Source organism: Diabrotica undecimpunctata, chromosome 1, assembly GCF_040954645.1.
Source record: "Diabrotica undecimpunctata isolate CICGRU chromosome 1, icDiaUnde3, whole genome shotgun sequence".
Lineage (NCBI taxonomy): Eukaryota > Metazoa > Arthropoda > Insecta > Coleoptera > Chrysomelidae > Diabrotica > Diabrotica undecimpunctata.
In genome coordinates, this window is record NC_092803.1 from 162,934,338 (window position 1) to 162,953,754 (window position 19,417).

At 32.3% G+C, this 19,417-nt stretch overlaps 2 protein-coding genes across 3 annotated transcripts in view; both read right to left on the minus strand.

The window, feature by feature from the left end:
* Positions 1-38: 38 nt before the first annotated feature.
* On the minus strand, positions 39-9,144 carry AsnRS-m (asparagine--tRNA ligase, mitochondrial). Its single transcript, XM_072520376.1, has 4 exons — positions 8,952-9,144; positions 7,991-8,480; positions 3,850-4,388; positions 39-1,130 (listed from the first exon to the last, which is right to left on the minus strand). The coding sequence occupies exons 1-4, from the start codon at positions 9,084-9,086 to the stop codon at positions 867-869; spliced, it is 1,428 nt and encodes a 475-aa protein (XP_072376477.1). The 5' UTR covers positions 9,087-9,144; the 3' UTR covers positions 39-866.
* Positions 9,145-15,207: 6,063 nt separating this feature from the next.
* LOC140432468 (uncharacterized) overlaps positions 15,208-19,417 on the minus strand; it is a 39,329-nt gene continuing 35,119 nt past the window's right edge. For both annotated transcript variants that reach the window (XM_072520379.1, XM_072520378.1), the window contains exon 7: positions 15,208-18,477. In XM_072520379.1, coding sequence (XP_072376480.1) covers positions 17,990-18,477 — 488 coding nt within the window. In that variant the 3' untranslated portion in view covers positions 15,208-17,989. The remainder of the gene's footprint in view (positions 18,478-19,417) is intronic.

Sequence of the window (19,417 nt, forward strand, 5' to 3'; positions counted from 1 at the left end):
ATGCGCTTAATTGATTATAACATTATACCGTAATAAATAGTTATTGGCACCTCAAAAAACCAATGGAAAATTCCAAACTGTTGAATTTCTACTGCTGTAGATCAAAAGTCATTAGAAATTATTTGTGAAAACATGAATCTGAATTGAGAACAACTGTTTTCAAATTTTTAGACATTCTTATAGTATCTAACTTAAACTTCAAAGAAAAATAGGCAGTACATGCAAGAAATTAAGTAAAATTTATTTGAGACAAATTTGACAGCTGACATATATGTATTTTGATTCAATTTTTTGTATATATTATCAAACAATATATCATAGAATAATTTGAATAAGAATATCACAGAATGGAAAAAAGGAAAGAGGAATGAATAAAAGAATGGGAAGTCAACAAAAAAATGGATAGATACCAGCCTAATATTGTTGTAACTTTCCTATTTATTTTTCTGATATGGCTTTCTGATGTATACTCATGGTTATCCGTCTTCATGAAAATTTGAAAGTATCGCATTATTTTCTTTCTCTTCATTAACTCTAAATCAGCTTATGATAGCTAACTAGTGAGGGCTATAATATATAAAGTGATCTGCAAAATAAAATACAGGATGAACGTTCACAAACTTTGATACAAATGTCAAATCAACACATGGAGACGCGTTAGCATGTCTCCTTTTTAAGACAGTTCTGGAGAAGGCGTTAATATAGGTCGAATTAGATAACAGAAGAACCATTTTTAATAAATATTCTCAAGCTGTGAGCAAAATACTGACGCTCAACAAATCACGTGACTTCTTAGATAGCGACAAATCGGGATAAATAAATATAATATGGTATTGAAAATATTCAACTTTTGTTTAACATTTTATTTACATACTACAATTATGTGGCCACCTCGGGAACGGTATCACATCTTTAATGTTCTGAATTCCAGTCACAAACATCAAATATCGCTCAAATCCTAATCCATAACCGGCCGTTGGGACACCGCCAAATTTCCTTAAATCTGTATACCATTTTAATTGTTCGTGTTCTTTTGGCAGTTTTTCTATTAACTTTGCAAGATTATTTTCACGTAGACTTCCACCTACCACTTCGCCAACTCCTGGTACTAACAAGTCTAAAGCATACACCTGAAAATATAATTATTTATAGTAGTTAGTAGTTAGCAACCATAACTAAACCTAGATGCAGAGAGGAATTTCAAGATTGTTCAATAGCAATTTATTGTATACTAAACAAAATATATATTGAAAAGTGCGAAAGTGACCATTTTGCAAAATAAAGGCCTAGAATTTATAAAAACAAAAAACAAACCGCCATGGTAATACATCCTAAAAAAATGGCAAGAACATTAACTTCTAACAAGAACCTTCGAAAATCTGAGCAGTAAGACGGATTGAGCTGCAGTTTGGTGCAGTCGATTCGTGAGAGCGTCAGGAAATTTTGAGAACTAATGTGCTTTTGGAAAAATGAATAATTGCATATGTGCATACCAGAGTTGCAAATTAAAAAAAATTACCTTCTTTTTTATAAGCACTGCTTTTAAAAAAGTTGGTAGCACTGATATAAACTTATTACATGCTAGATAATTAAAACATTCGATTTCTCCAGTTGTGCGAATAATTACCGACAGAACATTCTATTGTGATTCGATAAATAATGAATAATTGTTTGTTTTTTTTATACTTTTTTTAAATAAATTTTTTTGCACATATTTATCAAATTTTTATCGCATTTCTCACCTTCGCTGAAATGATATTCGTATTCAACAACCTCGAAAACCCTCGAGAAACGAATTTCGAATGATTCTGTATGGAATCTACATAAAACTCCCGGAGAGGAGGTGAGTACCATGACGCCCTGGCCACCAGGTACCTCGGAAACCTTCGCCGATATGATATTCATGTTCAGTGACCCCCAAAACCCCTAAGTAGTATAATTGGATTGGACGTATTTTATTCAATATTTGCCGAGTTAACAATTTTTCATTTCTTAATGATCGCATTAGTTCGTAAAATTTCCGATCTCACGAATCGAATGCACCAAACTGCATCTCAGTCCCATTGCGCCGAATTTTTTGGGCCTCATTACCTCGACTAATTGTCTCTATTCCAAAGGTTTTTTAAAATTAATGTTCAATTCAAATTTAAAAATTGATGTTCGGACCTTATCGTCATCTTTCATCCTTAACCTTTCAGCGAGCGCGCTGTTTAATTTCTCTTGAGCGGGTGCTTACCAAATATTGAAATAAACACCTGGGATCTAAGAATTATTTGCAATCTTTACTTGAATCAAACATCGTCTATCCGTACAGAGGCAGGACAATCCGATAATATCAAAATTAAACGTGAGGTCCGACAGGGATGTATACTATAACCCTTGCTGTTTAACATAAATATACTGAGGAAATCTTTCAAGAAGCAGTAGATGTTGAAGCCGGAACTCGAATTAACGGAATGTATCAATAACATCAGATACGCGGATGACACGGTGGTATTCGCTGACAGTTATGAAGCCATCCATGAGTTAATTAATAAAATAACAAAAATGGGTCAGAAATATGGACTTTCACTAAACATTAAGAAAATAAAATGTATGATGATCTCTAAGAAGGAACAGCAAATTGAAAGAATCACTGTGAATGGTCAACCAATAGAAAGAGTAAAAAAATACACATATCTTGGTACGAACTTCAATGAAAATTGGGGCCATTCCCTAGAAATAAAATCTAGGATAGAGAAAGTAAGATCTGTATTTCAAGAAATGGCCAAGCTACTCAAATGCCACGATTTATCAGTACCCATAAAAATCAGATTACTACGATGTTATATCTTTCCTATACTGTTGTACGGAGTTGAGTCCTGGACTCTCACAGACGCTACTTGTAAGAAAATTGAGGCTTTCGAAATGTGGCTTTATCATAGAATTCTGAAGATATCCTATACCGACCACGTTACTAACCAGGACTTTTGTTAAGAATGCAGAAAGGAAAAGAGTATTAACCACAATAAAAACAGCCAAAATTGAATACCTCGGTCACATCATAAGGAACAGCGAAAGATATGGGTTGCTGCAATTAATTCTTCAAAGCAAAGAAGAAGAAAAACGAGGATCAAATCAAATATCGAATCGAATGGAATCGAATCGAGCTGAGTCGAGTCGTGTCAAATCGGATCGAATTAAATCGAATCGAATCGAATATCGAATGGAAACGAAGATCGAATCAAATCGAATCGAAGATGGATCGAATCGAGTCAAGTCGAATCGAGGTGAGTCGAGTCCAGCCGAATCTAGTTGAGTAGTGTTGAGCTGAGTCGAGTCGTGTCGAGCTGAGTCGAGTCGAATCGAGCCGGGTTAAATAAATAATTAAATTAAATTAAATTAAAAATCACCGCTCTGTGCTTAGATGATAAGAAAGTTATGCTTCCCCTCCTCGGTCACTTCCGGAGTGCCACATCCCTTTTTTTATTATCGTCTCTCGGGATTATGTCAAAAAATAATAATACATAATATTATACCAAACTGGATTTCGTAAGAAAAAATCAACTACCGATGGTCTCCTACGATCTGTTTGTGGACTTTAGATTACCCTATGATAAGATAGAAAGAGAATCACTTTACAAAACCATGATAGAATTCAATATCCCAATTCACTTGAACATACTCCAATTGAAAATAGAACGCAATTTCTCCAACAGCCAAGTGTAAGGTTAATGTGCAGAAAAACCTAAAAGCAATAACAAAAAGAATGGGGCTACACGTTAGTATAAAATTATATGAAAGTTAACAATTGCACATAAATTGTTAAGAATATAAAAAAATATATAACATTTACTTTATAAACCTTACTTTTGATGGATCTTCTTTACAATCCTTCATATAAAAAGGTTTAATTTCTCTTGGCCAGTTTATTAAGAAAGTTGGTATATTTCCACAATGTTGTACTAAAAATAATTCATGTTCCTTGGATATACCATTTTCTTCTTCAAATCCCTTTTCAAATATATTTTCATTTTTAATTAAAATATTTTTAGCTTCATCATAAGTTAACACAGCAAAGTTTTTATGTAACCATTGAAAACTTCCTTCAACATCTCCTTTACAATTATGTACATCAGCCTCACAGTTATCTAGCACTAATTTTGTTACTTCTTTAACCAATTCTTCAATTATTGATAACAATGTTCCTATTTCTTCTACAAAAGCAATTTCAGCTTCCAGCATGTAGAATTCGGCTAAATGCAATCTACTTTTGGAGTTTTCTGCTCTAAAAGTTGGTCCTAAATTGTACACTTTTGTTAAACCATGTGCTGCGGCTTCTAAATGTAATTGTCCAGAAACAGTGAGATATGCTTTTGTATTAAAAAATGCTTCTTCTTGGGATCCATCTAAAACAAGATAGAAAAGGGTAGAATAAATTAGCAATCTGCATATCAATAAAATAGTGAGTAAATAAATTTAACAACCAAAGTAAAACAGATGCATATGAAAACAACCACTGATATATTCAAATATATTTCACTGAGTCATGTACTGAAAATTTTCCCAAGAATACAATTTCCCTTAGTACAACTAAGTGAAACACAATTTGGTTTCAGAAACAACCTTGGAACCAGAAGCACTCTTCAGTTTGCAGGTCATGGTTCAAAGATGTAGGGATATCAAACAATCGGTATATACGTGTTTTATCGACTTCGAAAAGGCCTTTGACCGAGTAAACCATGACAAACTTATAGGTGTCTTGCAACAGGTGGGAATTGATGACCGAGACCATCGTATTATCAAAAAATAGTATTGGCATCAATGTGCAAACATACGAATTGGACACAACATGACGGAAGCAGTGGAAATACGACGTGGAGTGAGGCAAGGATGTATTCTATCGCCTCTACTTTTTAATATCTACTCCGAATTTATTTTCAAAGAAGCCTTAGTTGAAGATACAGGCAAAAAAATCAACGGAATTAATGTCAACAATATCAGAAATGCAGACGACACGGTACTTATTGCCTCCAATGAAGAAGACCTGCAACGACTTATAAACATTGTAACCGAAGCATGTGATGAATATGGGCTAAAACTTAATACTTCTAAGACAAAACTTATGGTTGTCAGCAAAACGGAGTTACAACCAACGAATATCAGAGCGTGTGGAATAGAGCTAGAAAGAGTCCACAATATTACCTATTTGGGCGCAAACGTTAACGATAACTGAAACGCATTGAAAAAGCCAGAGCCGCCTTCTATAAATTAAAGAAAATTCTAATTAATAGAGATATTACGTTAAACCTTAAAATCAGATTAATACGCCGCTACATATTCTCCACATTGCTGTATGGTATGCAGAGCTGGACTTGTGATGATGTATTCCTTTTTGTACTGCTTGGCTGAGGTTCTTTCGTTTTTAATTGTATATAAAGAGTTTCCGGTCAAACTGGTAGAACCTTTAACAAACTTATAGCAGAACATAAAAGGGCTTTTATTAATAGGAAAACAGATTCTACATACGCACTTCACCTTCTAGATCATAATCATTCTTTTAATGACGAATTTCAAATTGTTCACATACAAAATAAAGGCCTTAGTCTATCTTCACTAGAATCTATGGAAATTAACAAATTAAAAAACACAGACATAATTCTGAATGGCCAACTTGAACAAACACTTCTCCCCTCCTCAACCTATTTCGTTAAAGTCTACAGTGTAAAAACATCCAAAAATAGATCACTTGAGAAAGGCACTCTGCCGAAACAGCTGTAGTGATAAAATATTATAATAAATTTTGTGGAAGTTTTGAAAACTAAGTTTTCAGTGTTTTCAGAGTAAAAAATATAAAAATTTATAAAACATCACAATTTCAGAATTAAAACATAAAAAGTACATTAGGAATAAATATTTACATCACCCAGATATTCACTTACATTTCAGAAACAATTTTGCAATAAAAAGATGTTAATTTATCTCGAAATTTATTTAAATTTTTTTCAGATTTAATACTGATGGGAAGATGATTGAAAAGTCTTATACCCATATAATACTGGGATTGTTGAAATCATGATATATTGTTTTGGTACTCTGATGAATTTTACCTAGTTGAGCACTGGTGATAATCAGAGTTTAAATAAAAAGCAGTTATATTGGCTTTTACATGTAGTATACATTTAAAAATATGTATAGAAGGTACTGTTAAAATTTTGCATTTTTTTAAATATTGTCGACAGGAATGCCTGTATGGTAAATTAAAAATTAACTGAATTATCCTTTTCTGAGAGACAAACACTCTTGCAGAATTCACAGTACTACCCCAAAGATTTATATTGAAGGCAAAGTGAGAATAAATAATTGCATAATAAACATTCAATAACTGTTCCATTTTAATAAAACTTTTTAATTGTAATATTGCACAATAACTACTATTTATTCTTTTGCAAACACGATTAATTTGAGACTCCCAGCTCATGTTACTATCAAGATGTCATGTTACTATGAAAAAGATCAAAATTATTGTTATTCTTTACTATTATAACACCTGTATCATAACTCTGTAGGTACTATTGTAAACCTTTGTCCCATGTCAATGACCTAAGATGTCGAGAAACATTAATTCGAAATTAAAAAAAAATTGTTTTCAACCTTTTACCACCACAGCTAAAACTCAACTAGATAGACCATAACATGTACCATGTACAGATAAGCACCGCCTATTCTTTTGAGAGACAATTGTGCACTTGTAGAGGGGGCACACTGTTTATACTATCTATCTGTCTACTGAAATGCGTTATTTATTTAGCTCACGCTGTTGTCACATATCATTTTCTCAATTCATTGTTATTTGTTAATTAATTAAGTAATGATATAATCATTTAAAAAATAACAGTTACATCATTACTTTATATTAGTTTTGTTTTGGGGCAATATTAATTTTCATTCTACAATAAACTGTAGTGGATTTAAATATTATGTTACACTCACATATCTGACTAATATTTTAGAAGGAATGATGTAACAGAAATTTTGCAACACTGTTTAAAAGTTGGAATATCAGGAACCAGATATCATAAAACATATTAAGATAAAACACCTGAGGTGGATAGGACATGTAATGCAGATGGAACAAAATGACCCAGCTAGAAAAAACACACATTGATAAACCCATTGGTCAGAGAAGAAGAGGAAGACCTAGAACAAGGTTCCTTGATAACATTGATGAAGACATGACAAATATGGGAATACATGCTTTGCGGAGGACGGCAATGGATAGGGACAACTGGAGAGAAATTTTTGAGGAAGCTAGAAATCACGCAGGGGTGTAAAGCCAGAATGATAATGTTTAAAAGTTAGACTAGCTACTCCAACATCCATGGATTATGTCTCTCTCGTATTCAAACAATTAAGTGTTATTTTTGTTCAACATACTGAATAACGTATACAGTAGTTGATAGATTTCCATATGGGTATATGAAATGTATCAAACTCCCTAGTTTAAGTTTAAAATGTAAGTTTATTTATTACAAACAGTTTTTCTTGTTATTTCTTATTATACATTATTTTAAATACTATATTTCTTTCCTTTTTTCTGACAAACCTTACCCTTCCATATAAGTTAATAATCCCCTTTTTGATACAGATGTGAACGGCTAATTTAAATAGCTGTTGGTAGGTGTTCGAAATTAAAACATCCAGAATAGAGTAATAATTAAAGTGTAGAACAACAAACCATTACCATTGCTAATGTTTTAATCTCACAATTGTAATGATTTATTTATTTATTGTCTTCTTATTAGTTACAAGCGTTTATCATTATTATTTTTTATTATTATGTGAATATGGTCTATCAAATAGTAACATTGCTTCTTAAAATTGTATTTCTCATAATTTCTGTTATCTTTCTAATGGCATTATTTAAAGGCTCTTTCTGTCGAAGTATAATATCTGTTTAAATTAAAAAGAAAAATTGAGGCTAAATAATAGTAAAATTTTCTACTCATACCTTCTTTTAACATGGATTTAACAAGTTGTTCACTTTCTGGCATCACTCTAAATATTTCTCCAGCACCTTCACAATCATTTGATGTTAATATAGGAGTTTGGACATTAATGTATCCTCTACTAGTTAGAAAAGTATGAAAATATAATTGAGCTGCACTTCTAATCCTTAACAATGAAGAAAATTTATTGGTTCTGGGTCTGAAATGAAGATATTGTCTCACATATTCAGAGGAATATTTCTTTCTAGGTGCAAATGGGTATCCATTGGTTACTATGCAATCACCATAAATATTTATCTCATTGGCAAGCAATTCCTTTTGACCATTGGGAGAGGTTTGTACAATACCACTAGTGCTTATTGAAGACCCTACAGTTATATTTTTCGAAACAAGACTTAGGGGAGCAACTACCTGGAATCTTTCACTGGTTGATCCATCACTAATGTCTAGAAAATAATTTTCTTTTTGTTTTCGTAAGGATTTTATCCATCCCTAAAAAGGACACTTTCAATAAACTGTGTTCATGGTGTTACTGAACAATATATTGATTATGCTTAACATTTCACTATTATTATCAATAGCTTAGTATTATAGCAGATCATAACTGTTTACACAAAGACCTATAAACACTCACTACAAGTCAAATTACTCCAAATATACTTTGATCATAGCATATGCCCTACATAAATAGTAAAAAGCTTTCAGTGTATTATTAAACGATAATACGTATCAATAATTCTGCTTGTTATCTCTAGAAACTTTAAATACTTGGATTAATTAAACCACCTTTTCTATTATATTCCTACAGAAAGCATTAATAGTAAAATATTGAGTACAACAAAAAATAAATAGATTAGTAAATAAATATGGTCAAAACCAAAAAACAATTTATTCAGTCTCCTGGTTGGTTTTTAATAAACAGTAGTATTTTTAAATTAAAACAAAACCAAGATTGGTGCCTACTTTTATATTCATCACTTCTCCCACTGCTACATTTTTTAATAAACTGTTAAGAGTATTGCTACTACTAAAACGTTTTCTTATACTATAATGATTAGTTTTTATTTTGCAAAGTGTTTTATATAAATTGGAAAACATTTCAATTTAAGGATTACATTCCTATAACCTCAAAACACAATTTCAAAATAATATCATAGTAGTTCAAGTGAATCAACGTGAATATAGACGTAAAACGGTAGGTTTCATACTTTATAGTATATATACTATGGTAGGTTTTCTGTACTCTAATTGCAATAGGCTAGGCATCTCACCATACAGTAAAATAAGTTGTAAATTGCGTTAATGCGTACTCAGTTTTGTTTTGCTCTAAGTAAATAGCTGAGCAACATTGTTTCGTAGTCAAGTAATTTTATTGTAAAGAATGGATTAATAAAATCGTTTTATTCCGTCGTTTTGCCTAGATGTATTTTTTTTTTACAAAATGTATTATTAAATACTATTAAATAATAGTTTCTAATATGCTAAACTGCTTCAGTTTCTGATCACATCCCTCTATTATAGGAACATTCCTTAAAATAATAAAGAAATCGTACTAAATTATACACTGTACGTTACATTTTCTTCTAATGTGTTCACTCCTCTTTCGATACAGCATATTTCCTATAATTCTTTTCAGTACTATCATCTCTGCTATTTCTAGTAGCCTTCGTGTTGTGGCTGTATCGGGTCTTGTTTTTTATGCATATGTTATTATTGGGCTTACACTGCCATTATAAACTTTTTTTTCATCTCAGTGTTAATACGTCGGTTTTGCCATATAGTGTTATTAAGATATTCTGTCACTCTATTTGCTTTTTATACCTGCTTGATCTCTTACTTCTCACTTCTTTGTCGATGCACGAGTTTGAATATCGGCACCAACGATATTTTCAATGCTAAAATGATACGAGCCATTCACAGTGCTTCAGAGGGCACGTTAAGCCGTTGGTCCCTCTGGGCTAGTGTGTGGTGTGCATTATCACTAGTTACTTAAAACAGTGTTAAAGATTTAAATGGCGCCGAAACCTGTCTGAAAGAATATCTCCGAGAACAATGCCATAAGATATTATTTCTTTGTCCAGTTCTACATAGCTAGACAGTGTAATTCCAATGTATTTAATTTCCATTCAATCCTGATGCCATCGATTTCTATATTACATGATTGGTTGTTTGCTGATTACTATTGTTTGTGTTCTGAGCTGAGATTGTCAAATTAAATTCTTTTGCTATTTATGTTAAATCTGTCGATTAGTCTTTGCAGACTATTTTCATCTTGGGATATCAATATTGAGTCATTGAGTATTGAAAAAATAGATGGTTCTTCTTGGTATAAGAACACATTTAATTTAAAGGTGGTTCGGGATTGGGGAGGTTCTGTGGTGGACGCTCAATAAGAAAGGAGTTCCCGGTGAGAATCAGGACTCAGTATTAAGTCCTTACTTATTCACATTGGTGTTAAATCGGATAACAGGAAACCACGAGGTGAAATTCCCTGATGCTTGGTGTATGATGATGGGGTGTTGGTGGGGAATACTGGGAAAAGTTTAACAGAGTATATAGAATGTTCATTAAAACAATTAAACAAGGACTAGTACAAATAAGATGATAAATTTGGATGGTGAAATGTTTGTAAACCGTAATAGTTTTAAATATATAAGATCAGTATTAAAGAGTCGTGGGGAGATAGATGCATATAGTAGAGTTAGAGCGGTATGGATGAAATGGAAGTAGCCGATGGTGTGTTTTGTGACAGAAATAATCGGATGAAACTGTAATAAAGATTCTGTAATTCAGTTCTAGGGAAATGATAATTACCCAATATGAAGAAATACTGTGATCCAAGTTCCCGAAAGCAGTGCAAGAGCAATACTTGGGGATAGATGTTTAGGTAGGACATGTCTGTGGAGATAATTGACATTGTTATCACCCAGTTAGTACCGAGAAATCTAATTAATGAATTCGACCTCGCATAGGGATAATTCAGGTAAATATGAAATAAAAATATGTTTCAAAAATCTAAATCTTTTCATAACCTTGTTAACACGACACTGTCTTTAATGTTGAGCAAAAAAGGCAAAACTGCTAGGCAATCAAACATTTCCACGTAAAATATGCAGTGTACACGAATTATTTTTGTTGGGAATAAGCCACAATTTTACTTTAAAATAGATTTATTTGACGTTTCAATAAAATAGCTTCAGAACAACACACGAATTATATCAAAAGGATTTATTGTAAATATTAATGTCCTAAAAAAGATGATAGAAATTACTTGTTTCAGATTTTCATTACTAGAGCAATTTACTTTCGTACTTCTTATTCTGTTCAGGCTGTCAATTGTCAAGGGATAATCTAAAACCAAACTAAAACAGTCACAAATTCGTTAAATTGTGCATCACGAAAGCAAAATCCTTGGTTTCAGCGGTCCTTACAGAAAAGGTCAAATAATTCTAAATATACTGATATGTGTAAGTTTGCGTTGTGGACGTGGATTATATGAGACAACTTTTGATAGCATGAGATGCCACCAACTCATGATAAGTTTGTAACAAATAAAACCAATAGACACTCGAGATATGAAAATCATAGATAATCTATTACTACAACAATTTCCTCTTTTAATATGGGTAACAACATCCTACTGCATTCTGCCGATGAATTTGCGACCTAATTGGATTCATTGAACATTTAAATTAATTGAATTTAACAGGTTAAATAAATTTAATTGCGTCGCAAATTCATCGGTAGAATGGAGTAGGATGTGGTTACCCATAATAAAGGGGAGGCTCTTGGATGCTCTGGGTAATGGTACATCCTCTGTTTTACTTTATGTGGTTAAGCCACCTGATTTTAAGGGTAACTAGAAGAGCTTTTCTGCCTATGAATGACTGAAGTTAATTTTTACATGACTTTGGACATGTGTCCCAAAATGTGTGATCCGGACAGCGAGTCACCGACCTAAGTCGATGACTCCCCACCCGGAGTGTGTGTACTCGGTCACTCAGCTACCGAATTGGCAAAATAATTTTTATTCTCTTCGTCGGCTGAGTGCCCGAAGGGTTTGACCATCGAGCCCACGTTTGTCGGTACGTGATCTCGATGCTTAAGTTCCGCGAACTTGGTCTTTTTGACCTACCTGAAGCGTATTAGGTGCCTGAAGGACCTTTTACCTGAACGGCTTTTCTGTCCGTGCTGCTGATCAGCATATACTCTACTTTTTTGTATTGTATTGGCTCTGCATGACTGCTCCAACAGAAGGTTATTAGTATTAAAAATAACTAAATAAAATGTAAGGATAGGGTATTTTTTGGGTTTTCTGTTACTGGGTACATTCGACTACTGCATAGCTATCATTTCTTCACTGTTCTTCTGGGTCTGCTCTATATCCAGCTAGCTGCTGTCTGGGCCGCTTATGTACTGTCCTTTGGTTTTCGTGATAGTCTGTAAATTCTTTTAATAGTTTACTAGGATGGTTCCTGAGATCTTAAAATTCTGATCTCATTTCTCAGCTCGAAAACACGCGACACGACTTTGCTACAAGACAACCAACGCACCTCAGCATGCAATAACAACTGCTTGTGAATGCTTCTCATGTCTTTACAAATCATACCGAATCATACGGGGATTTAGAGGCCTGGCTTTATTAAAATTCACGGTCTGCACTATCTCCTCGTAACACTATTTTTAATTTATCAGGCATATTTTTAGTAGCTAATGCTTCTTTATGCAACTGCAACAATTATGCCAGATAATAGATGGATTCATCTCCTTCACGTGCGCCTGAAGTCTTGTTCGTGTACCGGTCATAGTCCGAGCACCATCCGTACTAACTGGCACACATTTATCCAACGGTATTTCATGAGTGTACATGGGAGTCGTTCAATATTTCAAATATTGCTTCACCTGTAGTATGCGACGGCAGAGGCGTACATAACAGAAAATCTTCAATTATGAGGTAGTTGTATTCGTAACGAACGAATGCAAGCAAATTGGCGTAATTCTGCTCGATTTAACATTCAAAATCAATTGCTCTTGTAACATTTGCTGACATATCAACAATTATATTTTTACTGTACTGTTGGATAACGATATAACGTCCAATTCTTTTGAAGCTTTTTCTCCCAACATAGCGGAAACCATATTTTTAGCGCACGGTAGTATTAATTATTCAGCAACGGTGTGAGGTTTACCACTTTTTGCAATTAATAAGGATACTTGGTAAGACACCAATACAGCATTTTCGTTATTGGCCCAGTAGCAGTCTTAATCATTGTTTTTTTGCTTTGTTCGTAGCATATGACGCACCGAGGTCTTTCTTCGCCGTTTAAATTAATAGATTTAAAACCAAAAGCTAAGTATTCATCATAAAACTTACGATGTTTATTAACCTTTGAATTCGATGGTCTTTCATTTGCTTCGTCTAAAGCGGAATCATTTGGCTTTAACCAGCGTTTCATTGTCACAATCACATTAAAAATGTAATATCTGTATAGTTATCTACACTGTAACGCAACACAGAACAAAACCATGCGAGTACGCTTAATTAAATCTTAACACACAAATAATAAATCAGCCCAAGTGTAAGTCGCGGGAAAGTTTGGTGCAGGGGCGCGAGCGGTGTGGCAGGGGAGAAGGTTCGCCCTGCGCACTTGTTTTGCTCACTTGGTCATCTCGGTCGGATCATGTTCAATCGTTACGCGAGCATAACGATTACGAGACTTGCATTTATTTATTAATTCACATGTGAATAAATACGACCATGGTCCCCCCTAATACATGCCCTCGGACCCCAGATTAAGAAACACTGATCTAGAGAGGTCGTACATATGATTTTGATGACAGTAATAATTTACAATTAATTGTCCAAAAGATGTACATCTACATACCTTTTGAACAGTTGCTCACATTATGGCCGTAACAAATTATACTGTATACAGTAGTAAACAGTATCCAAATAATCGTAATGAAGGCCAACCTTCGAAAGAATGGCACCTATAGAAACGACAAGGACAAATATATACTATTTAGTATTGGTAAAACTCCGACTTAAATTATTATAGTTTCAAGAATCCAATAATACTTCTTTACTTACTTATCAGTGGCTTTATACAGCATATTCTGTTTGCCGCTTACCACATTCCAATCGCCATTTCTTCTTGTGATATATATCTTCTTCAGTGAGGTCTCTTGTTTCCATTGGTGTTTTAGTTTGTCCATTCCACTGTAATCTAGGACGTCCTCTTTTCTGTCTTCTATTTGATATTCATTTTCAAGTTCTCAGCAGCATTCTTGTCTTGTCCATCCTTCGCATATGTCCATATCAGAGTCATTTTCGTTTTTCTATTTCGTCATTTAGTGTCCCCTCCACATTCATAAGTTTTCTAATTCGTTCATTTCTCACTTTGTCCATTAGTGTTAATCTCCAGCTTCTCCAAAACATTGTCGTGTTATTTTCTTTCTTTTCTTTATTATATCCGTTTTATCTGGTCCAGTATCCCCCCCCCCCCCCCCCCCCAAGTATTTATATTTATTAGTTTGTATTTCATTATTTATTCATTCGGAATAATGGATTCCGAAAACGTTTTGTCTAAAACAGCCCGTTTGGGTTTTTAAAAATATATACCTTTTACAAAGGATTTTTAATAAATTTTTTTTAATATATGGTATACAGCCAAATACAGGAACGTAGATTCCTTGTGGATTTATTCATTCATTTGTTGTATTGAGTTGTTATTTATCTACAGGTTTTTCTGCAGTATTTCTAATTATCATGTATTGCGTTTTATCATAATTAATTTCCAAACCCCAGCTTCTAAATTCTTCTTCCTGCTTTTCATCATGCGATGTCTTCTTTATCTTCGGCTAAAATTATTTGATCATCGGCGAACAAAAGGCTATAGATATAGTTTTGTGTCAATTTTTACTCCCACTTGTCCACATTTCTTGTTCCAGTTTTTTACTGTTTCATTCTTCTTTTCCTTTATTTGGTTTTCTATCTATGTATTTGGGTTTTCATATCGCCCTTCATTTGTATATCTTTCGTTTTTGATGTTAGTCTCAATTTATAAAGAAAAGAAATATTAATCCATTAATAGAGTCAATGATTTTAGCTTTGACTTCGATAATTTTGTACGTTACTGCAAGTAAGCGATAAGTAGATATTTTCAAGGTTATAGACGGTAAGAAAATGAAATACGTCTAATAATAATAACGTTGCAAATCTGCACAGACAGTTTATATTTGTACAAACTTAACACAAACATTGAATCTTATTCTCTAAATAGAAAAAAAATCGACTTAAAAAAATCTTTATATTAACACACTAATTTTTCCACAGTTACACTGGAAACTACGCTGATTACATCTCCAGAAATATATTGATGAAACTAGTAGTGATTGTGTATAAAAAAGAATTTTTATGTACAAGATTTTTTGAGATAAAATGGCATTTCGCTTGATATATTTCTGTATATAAAACAATATTTACTAGTTTACCGCTTAAAAATATTAAATGTACATTGTTAAATTATAATTTTTAATTACATGTGGAATATTTTATTATTTCATTCTTTTTTTTTCTACAAATTCCATTGCAAGTCATAAATGACAAACTATATCCTATAGTAGAATTATCTAATATATCATTTTCCTTTCAATTCATTGATCAAATGATTAATTTAAGTAATGAAGGCCATATTAATCTTCAGCATACTGGAGTATGTTAAGAAGTGGGAAATTTTGAAAAAAATTTATCGAGTAGTAAACAGAACGATTTAAATAATATCAAAGTAAGGATAACAAACTTATTGCTCACGAGATTAACAGATTGTCCGACAATATAAGTCAATAGAGTTAATTCAATAACTTTTCGTAGATAGACTATATTTCATAAATACACTATATTTCCGTCAATTGTACACTGATCGTTTCTATGATTTAGAACGTACCAGTAGATCTACTTACAAATACGTTTAAATAAGTGTTTTTATGTATTCAATTGTAGTCAGATACGCAGATGATTCAATTTTTATCCAACATCAGATATGAACAAGTAAACAAAATAAAGTACCCGAGATGCTGGATAAACAATCAACTGGACCTAAATCACGAGATTAAAACAAATAACAAAGGACAATAACATCATCCTATAAGAAGTAAGTCTAGAAAATCGTGGATGAGGCTCTTCGTCTTTTTTAGATGCAAGTATTATTAATGCATATATTATGTATACAAAAAGTCACGATCAAAAACATAATTCCTACAAGGATTTTAGGCTTCCTCTTGGAAGAGCTCTCACAGATGTCTTTACAGTAAAGAACTCCACCTGTGATACTTAAAAACAAAAAAATGGGACACTTTGATTGTTCCAGACGAAATTCGGCTGTTAATGTTTTTTTCCACATTATCCAGATGTTATTTCTCACCTACAAACATTATTTTAAGAATAGCGAAAAAATAATTCCCACCGATTTTTTTATTATTTTTTTTACTTATTTAATTTACTTTAATTTACTTATAAAACTTACTATTTATACATAATTAAATAAAATAAATTAAATCTAAATAAATTTAAACAAAATTAAATAAAATAAAATTAAATGTAATGATAATCAAAATAAAGTTATTAAACATAAATACAAGATAATAATAAAAATGTAAATGATGAATAAATTCTGTAATATATTTAAAAAATTTTGAAAACTACTAAAATTATTAAATTTTAAAGAACTTACATTTCTGCTGTTATTATAAAAAATATTAACAATTCAGTAATAAGCAGACCTACAATTTCATTAAACCACATATCGTAATAACGCGCTATATGAAATATTCACTTCTGTCGGTACTCCCAAAGAAAAAAGTACTATTTTTTTTATATCTTTCTACCTCTACTTAATGCAAAAATGTAAAAAATGTGGTATTACTACAAAAAAAAATAATTCCAGTCATAATGGGTTAAAGCTTAACATATATAGGAAAAAGGGATGGTTACACAAAATGGTGCCCAACGTGCGAGGCTTTATAAAACAAAGACAAAATAGGAATAACATATCAACGTTTGAAAAAGCTCTAGAAGTTATGTATACTGTGAAAATAAGGAAGATGTCATACTTAAAACATGGGGTGTGCAAACAGTACTACCAACTAATTCAGCTAAATTTGCCAGATACGTCAGAAGTCAAGAGAACTTAACATGAAAGTATGGAAAATGAAATGTACCCGAACGTGATTGCAAACATTAACAGAGGATATTTGCTAACACAAGAAGGATACCTTGTACATATAATCACGTTTATAATTATAAAAATTTTAATCAAAATCATTTATAAATATTATTTCATACTAAGTTCTGTGGAGACTTAGCTTTATTTCAACCTAGTACTTAAGGGTTAACTTAAGTTATAAGTTCATGGAAATAGATGTGCTATTCCATGAACTCAAAACTATTCAAGGCATAATATGGATGTCGACTATTTTTAGGGACGTACGTAATTACCTAACGTGGTCCAAAATATTTAATACTATTTTTTTAATGAAACATACTTTTTTAAAAACGATGTATTTTATATTCCGTGTTAGATTTCGGCCCAAAGCCGCATGTTTTCTATTATGTTGTCTATATGCTTTCTATTATGAAAACAATGTTTTGCATAATATAAAACATGAAAAAGCATGAAAATTATTTTAATTCCCGTCCTACATACGCTGTAATACCTAACATAACAAGGCTGATACTGAGACTGATATAGCGGCTGAGTTTAGGATTAAATCATGTAAATGTATGTTTTAAACACCCGATGCAACGGATTTTCTAGAAAAAAATATATCACTGATTTAAAAACCTAATTGTCATATCAAATATAATAACATATTTTTAATTTAACCTATAATTTTCAAGGAAATACCATTAGAATACCCAGTTTGGACGCTTATCAGTAGCAATTTTGCATAAGTTTATATTCCACTATCAGTTAAATTTAAAACGTATTTTCAATTTTAAATCAAACATTTTCGTCCAAGTCCTCATTAAAAGTTACTTTCTTTCTCTTCGTGTCAGGACTACTTTGATCTGAAAGACTGTCTTCACTATCGCCCCGTTTGCGTTTTTCACCTGCCACTTCGTTATTTTGCATCTCGCACGATGTATCTAAATTCACAATTTCTGAGTCTTCATTACCAGCATACGACATTCCCTCAAATGCGGCCAGTGTCGCTTCAATACTTTTACTATCTGCCTCCGACATACTAAATTCAAGATCTTCGTTTTTCGATTCATCCAGATTTTCTTCATTGTCTGCTTCTCCATTGTCTGTTTCCCCATTGTCTGTTTCTCCATTGTCTGTTTCTCCATTGTCTATTTCCCCATTGGCCTCAATTTCTTGCTGCTCAGTTACATCTTTATTCCGACTGTTTTCTTCTTCCATTTCTTCTAAGTCATTTTCCTCGATGTCTTGGCTTAGATCTTCTTCTGTGTTCTCGCCATTTTGCTCTGTAAAATTTAAATAAATTATGTTTATGTCCAATTAAAAAAAAATAACTAAATAAGATAAAATCAAAAACAAAAAAGACAAGTTGTTCTTTGATTTACTTTTAATGTCTTTCACATAACATATATTATGTTAATTTGTTATACAGAACCTTATTGTTAAATATAGATTATATAATTCATTCCAAAAAAAATTCGTAACGAACTTTTTTTGGAATGAATTATATTATAACTAAGTTGTCCAAAATTTATAAAACGTATTTTGTAATTCCAAGTATGAGCTTTAGATGCACAGTGGGGGTAAACAATATAAGTGAATTTTTTGGGTAAATATGCCACTATTTTCTATAACTTTAAATATGTATTTTAAATGCCTAATTTAAGCCTCAATTGAGTTTTTTCTTATTTCAAATAAAATAACGACAGTCAAACTCATGCAGTTCTAACTAATCAAATTATTACCCGAATTAGGTCTAAAGTTTAGTTGAAATTGATATTAACTGGACATTTGCAGGATGCAATTAGTGGTCACCTGTATTTTTAGTAACATTAATTATATATAAAAAACTTGACTTACAGTAACTGAGAAAATAACGCAAGAGGAAATAAAGAAAAAAGCACAAGAGGTCCGAACAGAAAGTAAAACAGTGAAAAGGGGGTTTTGGAAGGTGACAATAGATGACAGAGTATGGAGATGGGACCTAACAAAATGGGAGCTACAAAAACAATACAAAGTGGATATCCTGGTAATGCAAGAAACGAAACAAAAGGGAATTAGTGTAACAATGATAGACAAATACAGCTTTTTTAGTAGAGGTGAGGAAGACCGAATGTTGGGAACGGGTTTTATAGTTAGTGACCGGTTACAAAGTGCGACAGTGGAGTTGGAGCCAATATCTAAACGGATTTGTAGGCTGAGACTAAGAAGTAAATAATTAAGTTT